The sequence below is a fragment of the Rhinoderma darwinii genome, chromosome 3, assembly GCF_050947455.1.
Source record: "Rhinoderma darwinii isolate aRhiDar2 chromosome 3, aRhiDar2.hap1, whole genome shotgun sequence".
NCBI classification, from domain to species: domain Eukaryota; kingdom Metazoa; phylum Chordata; class Amphibia; order Anura; family Rhinodermatidae; genus Rhinoderma; species Rhinoderma darwinii.
This window is the reverse complement of record NC_134689.1, coordinates 388,568,164-388,581,484: the sequence shown is the minus strand read 5'-3', so window position 1 is coordinate 388,581,484 and position 13,321 is coordinate 388,568,164. Positions and strand designations below refer to the sequence as shown.

General features: G+C 43.3%; 1 protein-coding gene across 6 annotated transcripts in view; it reads right to left on the bottom strand.

The window, feature by feature from the left end:
* Positions 1-3,384: 3,384 nt before the first annotated feature.
* The window catches only part of LPAR2 (lysophosphatidic acid receptor 2), a 51,416-nt gene continuing 41,479 nt past the window's right edge, over positions 3,385-13,321 (bottom strand). For all 6 annotated transcript variants that reach the window (XM_075858942.1, XM_075858940.1, XM_075858941.1 and 3 more), the window contains exon 3: positions 3,385-6,307. In XM_075858942.1, the coding sequence (XP_075715057.1) occupies positions 6,009-6,307 (299 nt within the window). In that variant the 3' untranslated portion in view covers positions 3,385-6,008. The remainder of the gene's footprint in view (positions 6,308-13,321) is intronic.

The window sequence follows — 13,321 nt, the reverse complement described above, 5'->3', positions numbered from 1 at the left end:
TTGAGCAGGCTCTGCCACATCCAAGTAAGGGCTCCTCAGACGAGGAAAATAGAGCAAAACTGGCAGTGAAGAAACAAGTAGTGGATCAAAGACGACCTACTCCAAAAAGACCCGTGGTGTAGTGTCATATCCCAGTGCTCAAAGGAGTCAGATTAAAGGTGGAGAAGCGACAAAACTGGAAAGAGCTGGTTTTTGTGCCTGAAAACCCCATATGTCCAGTTGTTGTGCTGTTATGCATTAAAAGTGGTAAATGGGCCAATGACAAGGAGCATTCATTCACGTTACAAAGTAACGTGGCAGCTTATAGTCCACCAAGCAACATTTTGTTTATTTTTTCTTCTTACCGGATCATTAATGAAACCTGTAAATAACCAGATTCTGTTGTAGACAAGGGAGAAGTACCCAGCGTAAAAGGAAACGGTTCTAGAGGAGGTATTGAGACCTGCCAACCTACTTGCAGTTATCCCATTTTTGTTTTTTTCCCCACTTATGACATTGACGGTAAATCACTAGGATCGTGCCATCTATGTCCGATCAGTGGGGGTACGACCAATGTGACCAGAAACGATCACTAAAATGAAGTGCTAGGAAAACTCATGACTCCTATCAGTTCCACTGCGCTCTTTTGAGAAGGCCGAACGGACTCTTACAAGGTTACATTAAACCCTGAAAGTATTGTTTCAGGGCTTAATGTAACCTTGTAAGGTTACAATTTTGTGAGAAAGGTTTGACCTTCATGTGGAACTTTCCTTTCGTACCTCTCGTTAAAAAAAGACAATGATACTATATTCAGGCACCTGATGAGCTCTGGACCTTCTATTCCAACATAGGTTTGGCACCAGTTGACCTTTTCTGGTGGTGGCACCTCGCCTTGGCATCAGTGATGTCTAAAGCTGGTCATACATTAGTGATTTCAGACGGCCGTTTTCAAAACGACTTGTCATTCACAGTTGGTCTGTGAAGGTTGTCTTTTGGACGACCACTCCATAAGTTAAAACAAGAAATCGCTGATCGATATCTACCTTCATTTGTGGTCCGGTCTTGTCTTCTATTGATGAGATGCAGATCTGTCGTGTGGCATGAACGACTTACCAGACCTAACCCGACAACGATCAAAAAAATCCAATACGCTCGTTTTGTCTCGAAAAGACGCCGACAGTTGGCATAAAATTGTCTAAATTGGCCTTCGACCATCCAAAATCTCTAGTGTATGACCAGCTTCATTTGCCAGGACCTTGACAAATGCAAAGACACCAGCTGACTGATCACCCTTCATGGTGTAGAAGGCCGAAGAGCTCATTATAGGTGCCAGGGACTCCTTGATGTAACTTGAGATGAACAGTCTGGTCCTGGACGTCTCCATAATATCATTTGTTTTTAGTTTGTATATTATTCAAATATTTATTTCCTGGAGTACAAACAGATTGTTCCTGAATTTTTTATTCAAATCCGGGCACCTTAATATTTTCAAATCCCAAAGCTTATGGATTTTTTTATGGTTTTAACACTTACTGTAAAATGAAAAAGTTATACTCTGTATAAATACTTCACAATTTTCAAGATCTTCCCCTTTCATGTACTGATCGAGATCAGTACAGGAGCAGGAAGTTACTTAAGAGCGCCATCTGATGGTTCACATGTATCTTCCCTATTGTTAGTGAAGGAGAGCAGTGTGGGAGCAGGTGAGTAAATACTGTGTCATTAATGTTATGGGGAGCTCTCCGGCTGGACCTTATGGGGGGCTCTGTGCTAGCACAGTTATGGGGGACACTGTGGCTGGAACTGTTATGGGGGTACTGTAAACTCTATGGGTCAGCTAACACAGAGTTTCATGGCGCTGATTTTGACACGGAAACTGTGTCGGAGTCAGCGCCAAAAAATGGATGAAATTGCTCCCATTGATTTCAATTTGAGACAGAGGCGTTTTTTTTCCCGGGCGGCTTTTGGCCACTGCCGGGGAAAAAAAAAACACATGTCCCTTTCTTACCGTGGTTTCCACCTCTGAGCACAGTGTATTCGTTTTGTCCAGTGTGAAGCAATTTTTTATTCATGGTAGCACACATCTCACCTGTAACCAATGTTACATAAAAACAGGCAAGGATGACAAACGGATGCAAAGAAGGAAAATGCAAAGATATATGACAAGGAGAAAAACTAAATATAAAAATAAAAGCGTTTTTATTAAAGCAAACATGACGGTATTCAAAATACAAGTCAACTGGGAACTTGCCTAAGGCAGCATAGCACAGGTGGCAGCTGGGATATGAGCCTTATGTATAAAAAATATTGGTGTTTCTCATAGCAACCAATCAAATCACATCTTTATGTTTAAAAAAAAAAAATCTGAAATCTGATTGGATGCTATCGTTAACAATCACACTTTTTCCTCTTTAATTAGTTATTCCCATCTCACATGGGATATGCCATAAATGTCTTATAGATGCCGGTCTTAGCTTGGTGCAGGTTGCACCTATCTCCAGAACAGGGGGTCACACGACTGCCATCCCGCCTGGTGAGACAGCTAACACCGACCACATGACAGGCGGAGAAATGAAGGCAAGGTATATGCACGGTTCTCTCTATTTTGTTCTACTGGAGTTACAGAAACAACCGAGCGAGCTGGGACCCTGAAGGATCAGACATTTATGATATATCCCATGGATATGTCATAAATGTCTACGATTGGACTAACCTTTTAATAGATTTTGCACATTGACTTGTGGTTTGTGTGACGATCATTGTAAAATCGTGCTACCTTAAAGGGTAACTAAACGTTCAACAAACTTCTGACATGTCATAGTGACATGTCAGAAGTTTTGATTGGTGGGGGTCTGAGCACTGAGACCCCCACCGATCGCTAAAACGAAGCGGCAGAAGCGTTCGTGTGAGCACTCAGTTGCTTCGTTTCTGTCTGGCTTTTTCCGGGAAAGCCGATGTACCGGAGTACGGGCTCATAGACTTTCTATTGAGTCCGTACACCACTACATTGATTTCCGGAAAAAGCCAAACAGAAACTAAGCTGCTCAGCGTTCACACGAGCGCGGCTGCCACTTCGTTTTAGCGATTAGTGGGGGTCTCAGTGCTTGGACCCCCACCAATCAAAACTTCTGACATGTCAGAAGTTTGTTGAACGTTTAGTTACCCTTTAATGTTTCCATACGGTGAAAAAAGTCGTCGGTTTCTTGCGACAACTGCAAAAAATTCCGATCATGGCAATTGGTGGGTCAATTTTTCCCGCATAGGCAAACACAGCGATTTTACCACAACTCTTATTTGACCAAAAGTCACCTCGAAGTCCTAGCTTAGCTACCAAATTCTATATCTTTTACTGTTTGTATAAATATTTCTTATAGAGGACATTAAAAACAAAGAAGAAAGCAGATGTAACAATAATTTTTTTTATATAAAGTTCAATGCCAAAATATATGTTTATATATACACTTATGTATATCATTTTTACATATCATAGGGATTCTTTTGTGACATTGTACATAAGATTGCTTCTCCTCCTGGAATGTGAAATACTCATCATTCTGGCACTCGGCCATAACTTTTCATACTTTATCCTAATGTATAATAAAACAGAAAGTGCTCATAGGGGTTGTCTAGGATTAGAAAAAAAGTCTGCTTTTAATTATTTTTTTTCAGAAACAGTGCCACTCTTGTCTGTTTTTTGTCTGATATTGCATATCAGGCTGACTCGATAGAAAGGTGTTGTGCTGCAATACCAGACACGACCCATGAACGAGCGTGGCGCTGCTTTTTTTAATCTCGTAGTGTCACACAACCCCTTTAACGTGGATATGCTGCTTATACTTTCAGCTAAGCATACATTGTCCCCCTGGCCACCTCTCTTTTACATGTCCACTTACTACACATCCATTATTCCCGGATTTAAAAGGGTTCTCCAGGACTTAAACATTGATGACCTATGCTTAAAATAGGCCATCAATGTTTTCATCAGTGAAGGTTAACCTCCGGGACCCTCGCTGATGAGCACAATGAAGGTGATGTAGCGCCCCTGCAAGTGCCATGTCCTCTTCTTTATTTACATAGGCACAACAGCTTGTCCATATGGATGGCTGTGCCTGGTACTGCAGCTCATCCCATTCACATGAAAGGGACTGAGCTGTAGTACCAGGCACAGCCATCCATACGGAGGAGCCACTGTGCCTTCATTGTACTGATTGGCAGGGGTCCCGGAGGTCATACCACCACAGATCAACATTAATAGCCTATCCTAAGGATAGTCCATCAATGTTTGGGTCCCAGAGAGCCCCTTTGAGCAAACCATGTATGAGTCATAACCTCCTGCTGATATAACTAGAATGATATATACAAATTTCATAAAAAATACCTGTTGAGATGTCTATAGTAAAGTGTTGTATTATACGGCCCGATATGGGCCGCTGCCTCGTTGATCGGCACTGGTTTGCTCCTTTCACAAGGAGCAATGCTCGGTTACGTATGGGGACGAGTGATCGTTACTACGTTCGCTTGTCCCTATGCATTTCCATCATGTCGGCAGCACATTTCCCTGCTTATACAGGGAGATGTGCTGCCTGTATAACCCAATTGTTTCTGACTGTTATCTTACATCAGAATTGTTGCCACATTGTTTTGCACTAATATTTATAAGCCCCCTATTTTGTCATAATTGAACACAAAAGTCTACCAGGCATGTCCTCCATTATAATTGTTAGGTTGATGTTACCTTAGGGCCCTTTTACACGACCACTGATCGGGTGACAGAGCGTTCATACAAAAACGCTCGTTCCCGATGATTTCCCTGTGTAATCAGCTCGTTCATCGGTGGATCGGATCTTTTAATGCGGCAGCATATCCACCTGTGTAAACCGGGAGATGTGCTGCCGACATGATACAAATGCATGGGGACGAACGATTGTAGTAACGATCGTTCATCCCAGTACTTAACGATCGTTGCTCCTTGTGCCGATCGAAAGGTGTGTTGTCATTCCGGGCTCGTTATACACGGGCAAGATGTGCCCGTGTGAAAACCACCATTGGTAGGTTCATACAAAAATACTAAAAATGGATCACACCACATCAAGTGGTCATTCTAATCAGATCTAACCTAAGATGCTAGAATACTACAGCCAATACTGGTCAAATGACTCCATATCGTGGCCTATATTTCTCAAAATTGAGAGGATCACTGTCAAAGTGGTGAGGACCATGAATGTTCCACCACAGAAACAAACATCTATAGGGGTTTGATCAATCTAGCCTAGAAGCTGGAGAACCAACCATAGTTTGATGTGACCCTACAAGTTAGCACCAAAAGAGAAAAAGGATCGACCAACCAGATTAGCTCCATTTGGGTGTAGCAACCTTTATAATGAGTCTTGCTACCATGATTTCTGTGATCAAGCATCTGACTCCACAAGTGATCACCAAATCAACGCAAGCATTGGAAGATTGAAAATATAAAACAGTCAGATTTTGCCGGTTATACTCCATACCACTCATTCTGCTACAACCAATTGCTTCAAATGGTCTTGTGGTGGGTCATATATTATATTCACTAGCTTCATTTCCATCCAGTTTATTTTCCATCAAACACCTCCTAATCATCTCTTCCTCAAACTTAACGTATATTCTTTGAAAACTTTCTTTAAAATAACTTGTAAACATGCCCTTAACATTAGGTGTGCACCACTATATGTTCTACAGCTTCATACCATCCCAACTTCAGAAGACATCAGTATAAACTCATGCATTTTACGGTTCTTGATAAACTGAGCTCAGATGCGGAGGTAAGACATCTTCTCCTTCAATTGAAAACAGTAACTGAACCTATCAAAAAAATAACTCATCGGAAAAGTCAATAAGAAATGTGATGTACTTCAAAACAGCAGGGAAGTTCTTAAGATCTTCTCAGTTTAATGTCAGTTTCTCTATCATCACATACGAGCTCACTTAGACTACTGTTCATTATGTCCATTGGTGCCTAAAAGGAGTAAATTCAGAGCCTACACCAAAGTGGTTTAAAGTGTGGAGTCCCGAACTGGATGTCCATTATCGGCCAGTATTCTCCTCTCGGTATTCGTTGACTTGACAGAAGGTGAGTACTTGGACCTTCGATTGCAGCAGAAGCAGAGGATCTGCTTAAAGGTAGCTCTCATCTCGTTGTCTCTGTAGGAGTACACGATGGGATTGATAACGGAGTTGATCTCAGCAAGTAGCAGGAAGTATTTCTCAACAGCCAGGACATTGCAGCTTTCGCACCCTATGCCATCCAGAAGAAGAACAACTTGGCCCGGAGTCCAGCAGATAACAAAGGCACCTAGAAGAAATGGTGAAGCCATTGTCATAAGTATTCAAGATAGTAAAAGCACTGTAAACAATATACACACTGTAAATAACTCGTTCAAGTCTAATAAGGACAAGGTTGTAATATATATACAGTTGGGTCCAGAATTATTTGGACAGTGACACAAGTTTTGACATTTTAGCTGTTTACCAAAACATGTTGAATATACAGTTATATAATCAACATGGGCTTAAAGTGCAGACTCCCAGCTTTAATTTGAGGGTATTCACATCCTAATTTGAGGAAGGGTTTAGGAATTAGAGCTCTTTAATATGTAGCTGCCTCGTTTTCAAGGGAGCAAAAGTAATTGGACAATTATCTCAAAAGGTATTTAATGGGCTATTCCCACAATAATTTATCATCAATTAAGCATTTAAAAGGTATGGAGTTGATTCCAGGTGTGGCATTTGAATTTGGAAGCTGTTGCTGTGAACCCACAACATGATGTCAAAGGAAATGTCAATGCAAGTGAAACAGACCATCGTTAGGCTGAAAAAAATTAAGAAATCCATCCGAGAGATAGCAGAAATGTTAGGAGTGGCCAAATCAAAAGTTTGGTGCATTCTTGAAAAAAAAAACAGCGCACTGATGATCTCGTGAACTCCAAAAGGCCTGGACGACCACGGAAGACAACAGTAGTGGGTGATCGCAGAATCCTTTCCACAGTGAAGAAAAAACCCTTCACAACATCTACCCAAGTGAAGAACACTCTCCTGGAAGTAGGTGTATCTGTATCTAAGTCTACCATAAAGAGAAGACTTCATGACAGCAAATACAGAGGGTTCACCACAAGGTGCAAACCATTAATCAGCCTCAAAAATAGAAAGGCCAGATTAGACTTTTCCAAACAACATTGTATAGAAGCCGCCCAGTTCTGGAACAGCATGAAACTAAGATCAACCTGTACCAGAATGATGGGAGGAAGAAAGTATGGAGAAGGCTTGGAACGGCCCATGATCCAAAGCACACCACATCCTCTGTAAAAATATGGTGGAGGCAGTGTGACGGCATGGTGGAGGCGGTGTGATGGCATGGTGGGGGCAGTGTGGTGGCATGGTGGAGGCGGTGTGATGGCATGGTGGAGGCAGTGTGATGGCATGGTGGAGGCAGTGTGATGGCATGGGCATGCATGGCTGCCATAGGCACTGGGTCACTAGTGTTTATTGATGATGTGACTGAAGACAGAGGCAGCGGATGAATTCTGAAGTGTTCAGGGATTTACTTTCTGCTCAGATTCAACCAAATGCAGCAAGGTTGATTTGATTGGACGTCGCTTTACAGGACAGATGACCCAAAACATACTGCGTTTCACTTGCTAAAGACAAAACTTAAGGCAGAAAGACCCACAAACAAGTGACAGCGGCAGTAAAGGCCAGGCAAAGCATCACAAAGGAGGAAACCCAGCGTCTGGTGATGTCCATGGGTTCCAGACTTCAGGCAGTCGTTGCCTGCAAAGGATTCTCTACAAAGTATTAAAAAAATACATTTTATTTATGGTAATGTTATTTGTCCAATTACTTTTGAGCCCCTGAAATAAGGCGGCTGTGTAGAAAAATGGTTGCAATTCTTAAGGCCCCATGCCCACTTCAGTCTTTTTCTTCAGGGTGCTAGCCGTTTTTCTGACGGCTACCACCCTAACCCATTCATTTCAATGGGGCCATGCACACTTCAGTATTTTTGACGGTCCCGTTGCTCCGTTCCGACAAAAGTAGAGCATGTCCTACTTTGGTCCGAGATTCCGTGACCGTGAGGCCCATGCAAGTCAATGGGGCCGTCCAAAAAACTGAAGGCACACGGAAAGCATCCGTGTGCCGTCCGTGTGTGTGACGGAGCCGTTGCCTAGCAATGGCCGGGCGGGCGGAAGTACATTACAGATATATTACACTAATCGGCAGCCACTTGTCTCTATCAATCACTGATATATCTTCTCCCTTGGTGATGCTGGAGAAATATAACAACACAGAGCATAGTCATGGTGAATCTCGAGCGATCACTTTGCCATAAGATGTTCAAACCCTATGCCCCAATAAGTCCGGATCTGGCATGGATGCATCTTGGAAGTGGCACAATGCAGCTGTAAATGAAGCATGTTTCTCCTTTACCAATTCCTTTAGGCCAATTTGAACCCAAGTGTGCCATCTCATAAGAGTTTGATCTTTCTCTTCTTTATTATCGAAAGTTTATTAACTGTTCATTGGATAGGTCACAAATCCCAGAAACCAGGTAACCATTGCACCTAGAAATTTGCTTCTGAGGACCACGTGTTTATAGAGGTTCCCATTGCTTGGCCAATGGAAGGATCGAACTGGCTCCAAAAGCCTATTATAATTTATCCACCACCTGAATAGGACCCTAAAATCCTGCCGTATATGATCGATAAGGAACAACTTCCAACCCCAATACTTATCAAAAAGAGGTACCGTATCAAAACATCTTCATCCGACATCTGTTTCTTTAAAAGCCCAAGTATCAATAATTTCCATGCTATCTTCATTTACAGCTGTGCTCCCACATGGGTGACACCACGAGCCTTGTCTACAGCGGGCATCAGTACACCATGTACTGAAAGTTTTTTGTACCAATTAATATATTTCTATTTTTCCATTGCATAAGTCATATGGAAAATATTTACAATGGGGTGAGAATGTCTTTAATATGCTGGAATATTGTAAGAATCGTCCTGGTTTAAGTTTGAGAGGACAGACTGAGAAGGAATTGATCACAGAGCGTGCTTTTCTCCTCTCTGACCCCTGCACTTACATTTCTCCAGCATCTAAACCTGTTTATTGGTTACACCCAATGACTTATTCTCAGATATTTGACACCAGCCAGCCCTGCCGTATAAAATGGGTGTGTGCTGGAGTCCGTCAAACGAGGAGTTAAATGTAATGAATCCACCCTTGGTGTATAAAATGGAAAACGCCTCCTCCGCAGAAGAGACGCAGTAATTACAGTGTCCTTGACCCCGTGCTCAGTTCCTAGAATGTCTTATATGTATACTGACGGCACCTAAAGGCCTATCCAAGGCCCTAGACATTGTGTAGTGTGGCATCAAATGAGGTTCTCCATGACTAACTAATTAACTAACCAACATAGCTTTTGGCCAATGAATGCTGACACTGGGGCTGCCTGAGGAAGGCTCGTTTAAAGGAACACTAAACATAAAAAAAAATGTCCCATTGATTCATCCTATACTTCCATGGCGTACTTACCATATAGGTCCCATGATGGTAGGGTCCCTAGCACTAAACTGGTTCCTCTGCTTGTCGTGACGCAGTCATAGCGGCTACCTGCCGTCATAACTGAGTACAATACTTTCTGTATAAATTCACACACAGTTAGCTCCCCCTAGTGTTAGAAGTATGCAGCCAGAATGTTATAATCTTTTGGGACCAAAAGTATCCCATGAGTGAGTGAGTCCCATTCTGAATTTTAGTATCGGGACCTGTGTACGCCACACCTCTCCGTTGATCCTCTCTCATATGGCAATATCATATCAAAACTGTGTAAAATATATTAAGAATTCTTCTATATATGTGACAGAATATCAGCCACTTGCTCCTTTCTCACAAACTTCAGACCAGCGCTGATTCTGGCTGTAAGGAAACTGGCTGTAGCAGGAGCCCTCCCCCATCTGCTCTGTCTGCTGAAGACAGACATAAAAGTTTTTCTTCTGTTGCTTATTCATTTCTAGGTTTACAATTCCGTTAAGCACACCCATTGTCTAAAATCAACAAGAGATAATACATTGGATTCATTCCCTTGGATATAGAGATAACAGCAAGGTACAGTATGAGACACAATGTATCTTAAGGCCCTTTCACACGGGCCAATAATCAGAGAAACGGGTGTTCATATGAACGCCCGTTCCCGATCACTGCTCTTGTGTAAACAGAACAACGATCAGCCGATGAACGAGCAAACGCTTGTTCATCGGCTGATCGTATCGTTTATGCAGAATTAAATATCATCGTTGTGGGCAGCACATCTCCCTGTGTAAACATGATAGAAATGTATGGGGACGAACGATCGGAGTAATGAGCGATCAGAGTAATGAGCGATCGGAGTAATGAGCGATCGGAGTAATGAGCGATCGGAGTAATGAGCGATCGGAGTAATGAGCGATCGGAGTAATGAGCGATCGGAGTAATGAGCGCTCGTCCCCATCCATAACTCCTTGTAAACGGAGCAAACGAGCGCCGATCAACAAGATGTTTTGTTGATCGGCGCTCCTTGTTACGGCCATAATTGGCCGGTGTAAAAGGACCGTTAGACCTTGTTGAAGATAAGTCTGCATGTCATAGGCAACGACTTACAACATCCCAATGGCTAACATGTATGTGAATATTATATTTATTTTAGTGGGCGATAAAGTGTTGTGTGTACTGCGTGCAAGTAGCGTTGTCTTTGTTTTCTAGACTCTCACGTCATTATCCATGCCTAGCGTGCCAGGGTTTTGTCCCTATGTGTCACTGCTTGGTGACACTGAGTCACTATTATATAAAAGCAAGGCCGAGAGGATCCAGTCTCCAGCTGTGCAAACATTTTGGTCATTTATTCCCCGTTATGCAGAACTGCTCCTAAAATCCAGATGTTTCAACTTATTCTGTCTCTGCACGCCTGACGTCCTTTCATAGCAGGGGCCATATAGACACACTGACGGGTGCAGCTTGATCCTCCACGTACACACTTCCCCATACAAAATAGATAATGTATTACATTCTTAGGGCCCTTTAACACCGGCCAATTTTGGGGCGTAACAACAAGCGCCGATCAACGAGACAGTTTGTTGCTCGGCGCTCGTTTGCACTTTTCACAAGGAGCAATTATCAGTAATGTATTGGGACAAGCGATCGTTACTACATCCCCATACATTATTATCTTACATGCCCTGTTCCCCACTATGGTTTCTAGGGGAAAATACCTCTGTCGCGTATCCAATGGAACATGGTATGTTTTTTTTCTGTCAGAAACAATGGCATTGTGCTGTTCCTCTGTTATTCCTCCTGGAAATGTATGACTAAACTGACTACTGGTGTATCCCTACACACTCTGACAGTGCTCAATCAGTGCTGATACTATAAGACTGTGTAGGGACATGCCCCATTGCCAAGAGGAATGGTAACACCCGGTTGTCAATTTATTCTTACAATTCCAGGAGGAATAACAGAGGAAAGCCACAATGTAGAGTTCTAAGAAAAGATGCTCCAGAATGGTTTGTTCATGGGGAATACAAATATTTACTAAAACAGACATGTCAGGAGCGGTAACTGGTTCGCTTTAAAGGGTTTTGCTGGGATTTAAAAATCCAGCTTAGGCTTCGTTCACATCTGCGTCAAAGTCCCATTCTGACGTTCCATCGGAGCTTCCCATCAGAACGGGGCCCTGACTGAAACAAACAAGAAACCACAGGTTTCTATTTGTATCACCATTGATTTCAATGCTGACGGATCCGGTGCCAATGGTTTCTGTTTGTCTCCGTTGTGAAAGGGTTCCGTCGTTTTCATGGAATGAATAGCGCAGTCGGCTACATTATTGATTCTGTCAAAACTACGGAACCCTTGCACAACAGAGACAAGCAGAAACCATTGGCACCGAATCCGTCACCATTGAAATCAATGGTCATGCAAATGGAACGTCAGAACGGGACCCTGGCGGAGTTGTGAACTAATTCAGCTCCGGTTTTGTGCATCCCCCGCCACCCGTTTTATCTCCATGTGCGCTGACACAAAATTCATAAAAACGTCAACACTGCGGACACGGACTAGCCGCTTTGGGCGCCTGATCCACCACTAGATACTTAACTAGGGAAGTCGCGTCAGCGTGGACGGAGAAAAAGGCAGGAGATGCCCGAGATAGGTGGCAGGAGACCAGAGAGGATCCAATAAGGTAAGTATATCATTTTTTAAATCACGGAAAATATATTTAAAAGATTTTCTGACAAGGGATATTGGTGAAAGCTCAGCTATCTCCCCTATAAACATGCGCCCTTGGATTGGGCAGGAGATAAACAGATGGCAAATCTGAGCTGCTGTTGGGGGACAGCTGGCAGAGACACCGTCTGGTGGGGTCGCAATAGACGCTCTGAATGAGGAACGTCTGGTGGAAAGGAAATGGAAGACGGGCATGCATGAAGAGAACATGAAGGAAGACATCTGTAGAAATAAAGAATTCCCACAAACACAGCTGCTGCGCCTCTTCACACCATTGTGATGTCTGTTCCCCCAGTGACTAGAAAGGAGGATCTCTCCACAATCTCCTTTGATAAGACAAGAATGTGGCTTGAGGGAAAAGTTGAAGCTTTGTCCATTCAGCAATATGTGAAGTTCTGATGTCTTCCTACATGAAATAGTATGGCCTCACGCACACGAGTGTATTCAGGATCTGCGTCATATGGGGTCATGTATACCTACATATTTTCGCACAGTGTTTCTATTGGACATCGTAGAGGGGAGTCCCGAGCGAGCCAGAATGGAGAGATCTGGTGAACCCGTCCATGCATTACATGGACAGCCATTCATTTTAATGACCGTCCTGTAATCCTACATTTCTCCTGTAGCTTCCTCCGGCGATAATTGCTGATCACTGGGGTAAGGCCCCATGCACACGACAGCAAAAAACCTCCGTTTTTGCGGACCGCAAATGCGGTCCGCAAAAACGGAGCCATTCACTTTCATTGAACACTGACACCTTTCCGTAGCACTACGGAAGGGTGTCCGTGCCGTGGAAATGTTCCGGGAATTATGGAACATGTCCGTTCTTTCGAATTTTGCGGGCCGTGCTCCCATACTTTGTATGGGAGCACGGCCCGAAAATGCGGCTGTCAGTCAGCGGCCTGCCGTGCCCGCAATCACGGGCCGTGATTGCGGACACGGTCGTGTGCATGGGGCCTTAGAGAAGCCGGACCCGCGGTAGTCAGCGGATCAAGGGACTGAATCAGCTTATTGCAGGATATAAGGCTCACAGAGTTCCTCATTAGGCCGTATT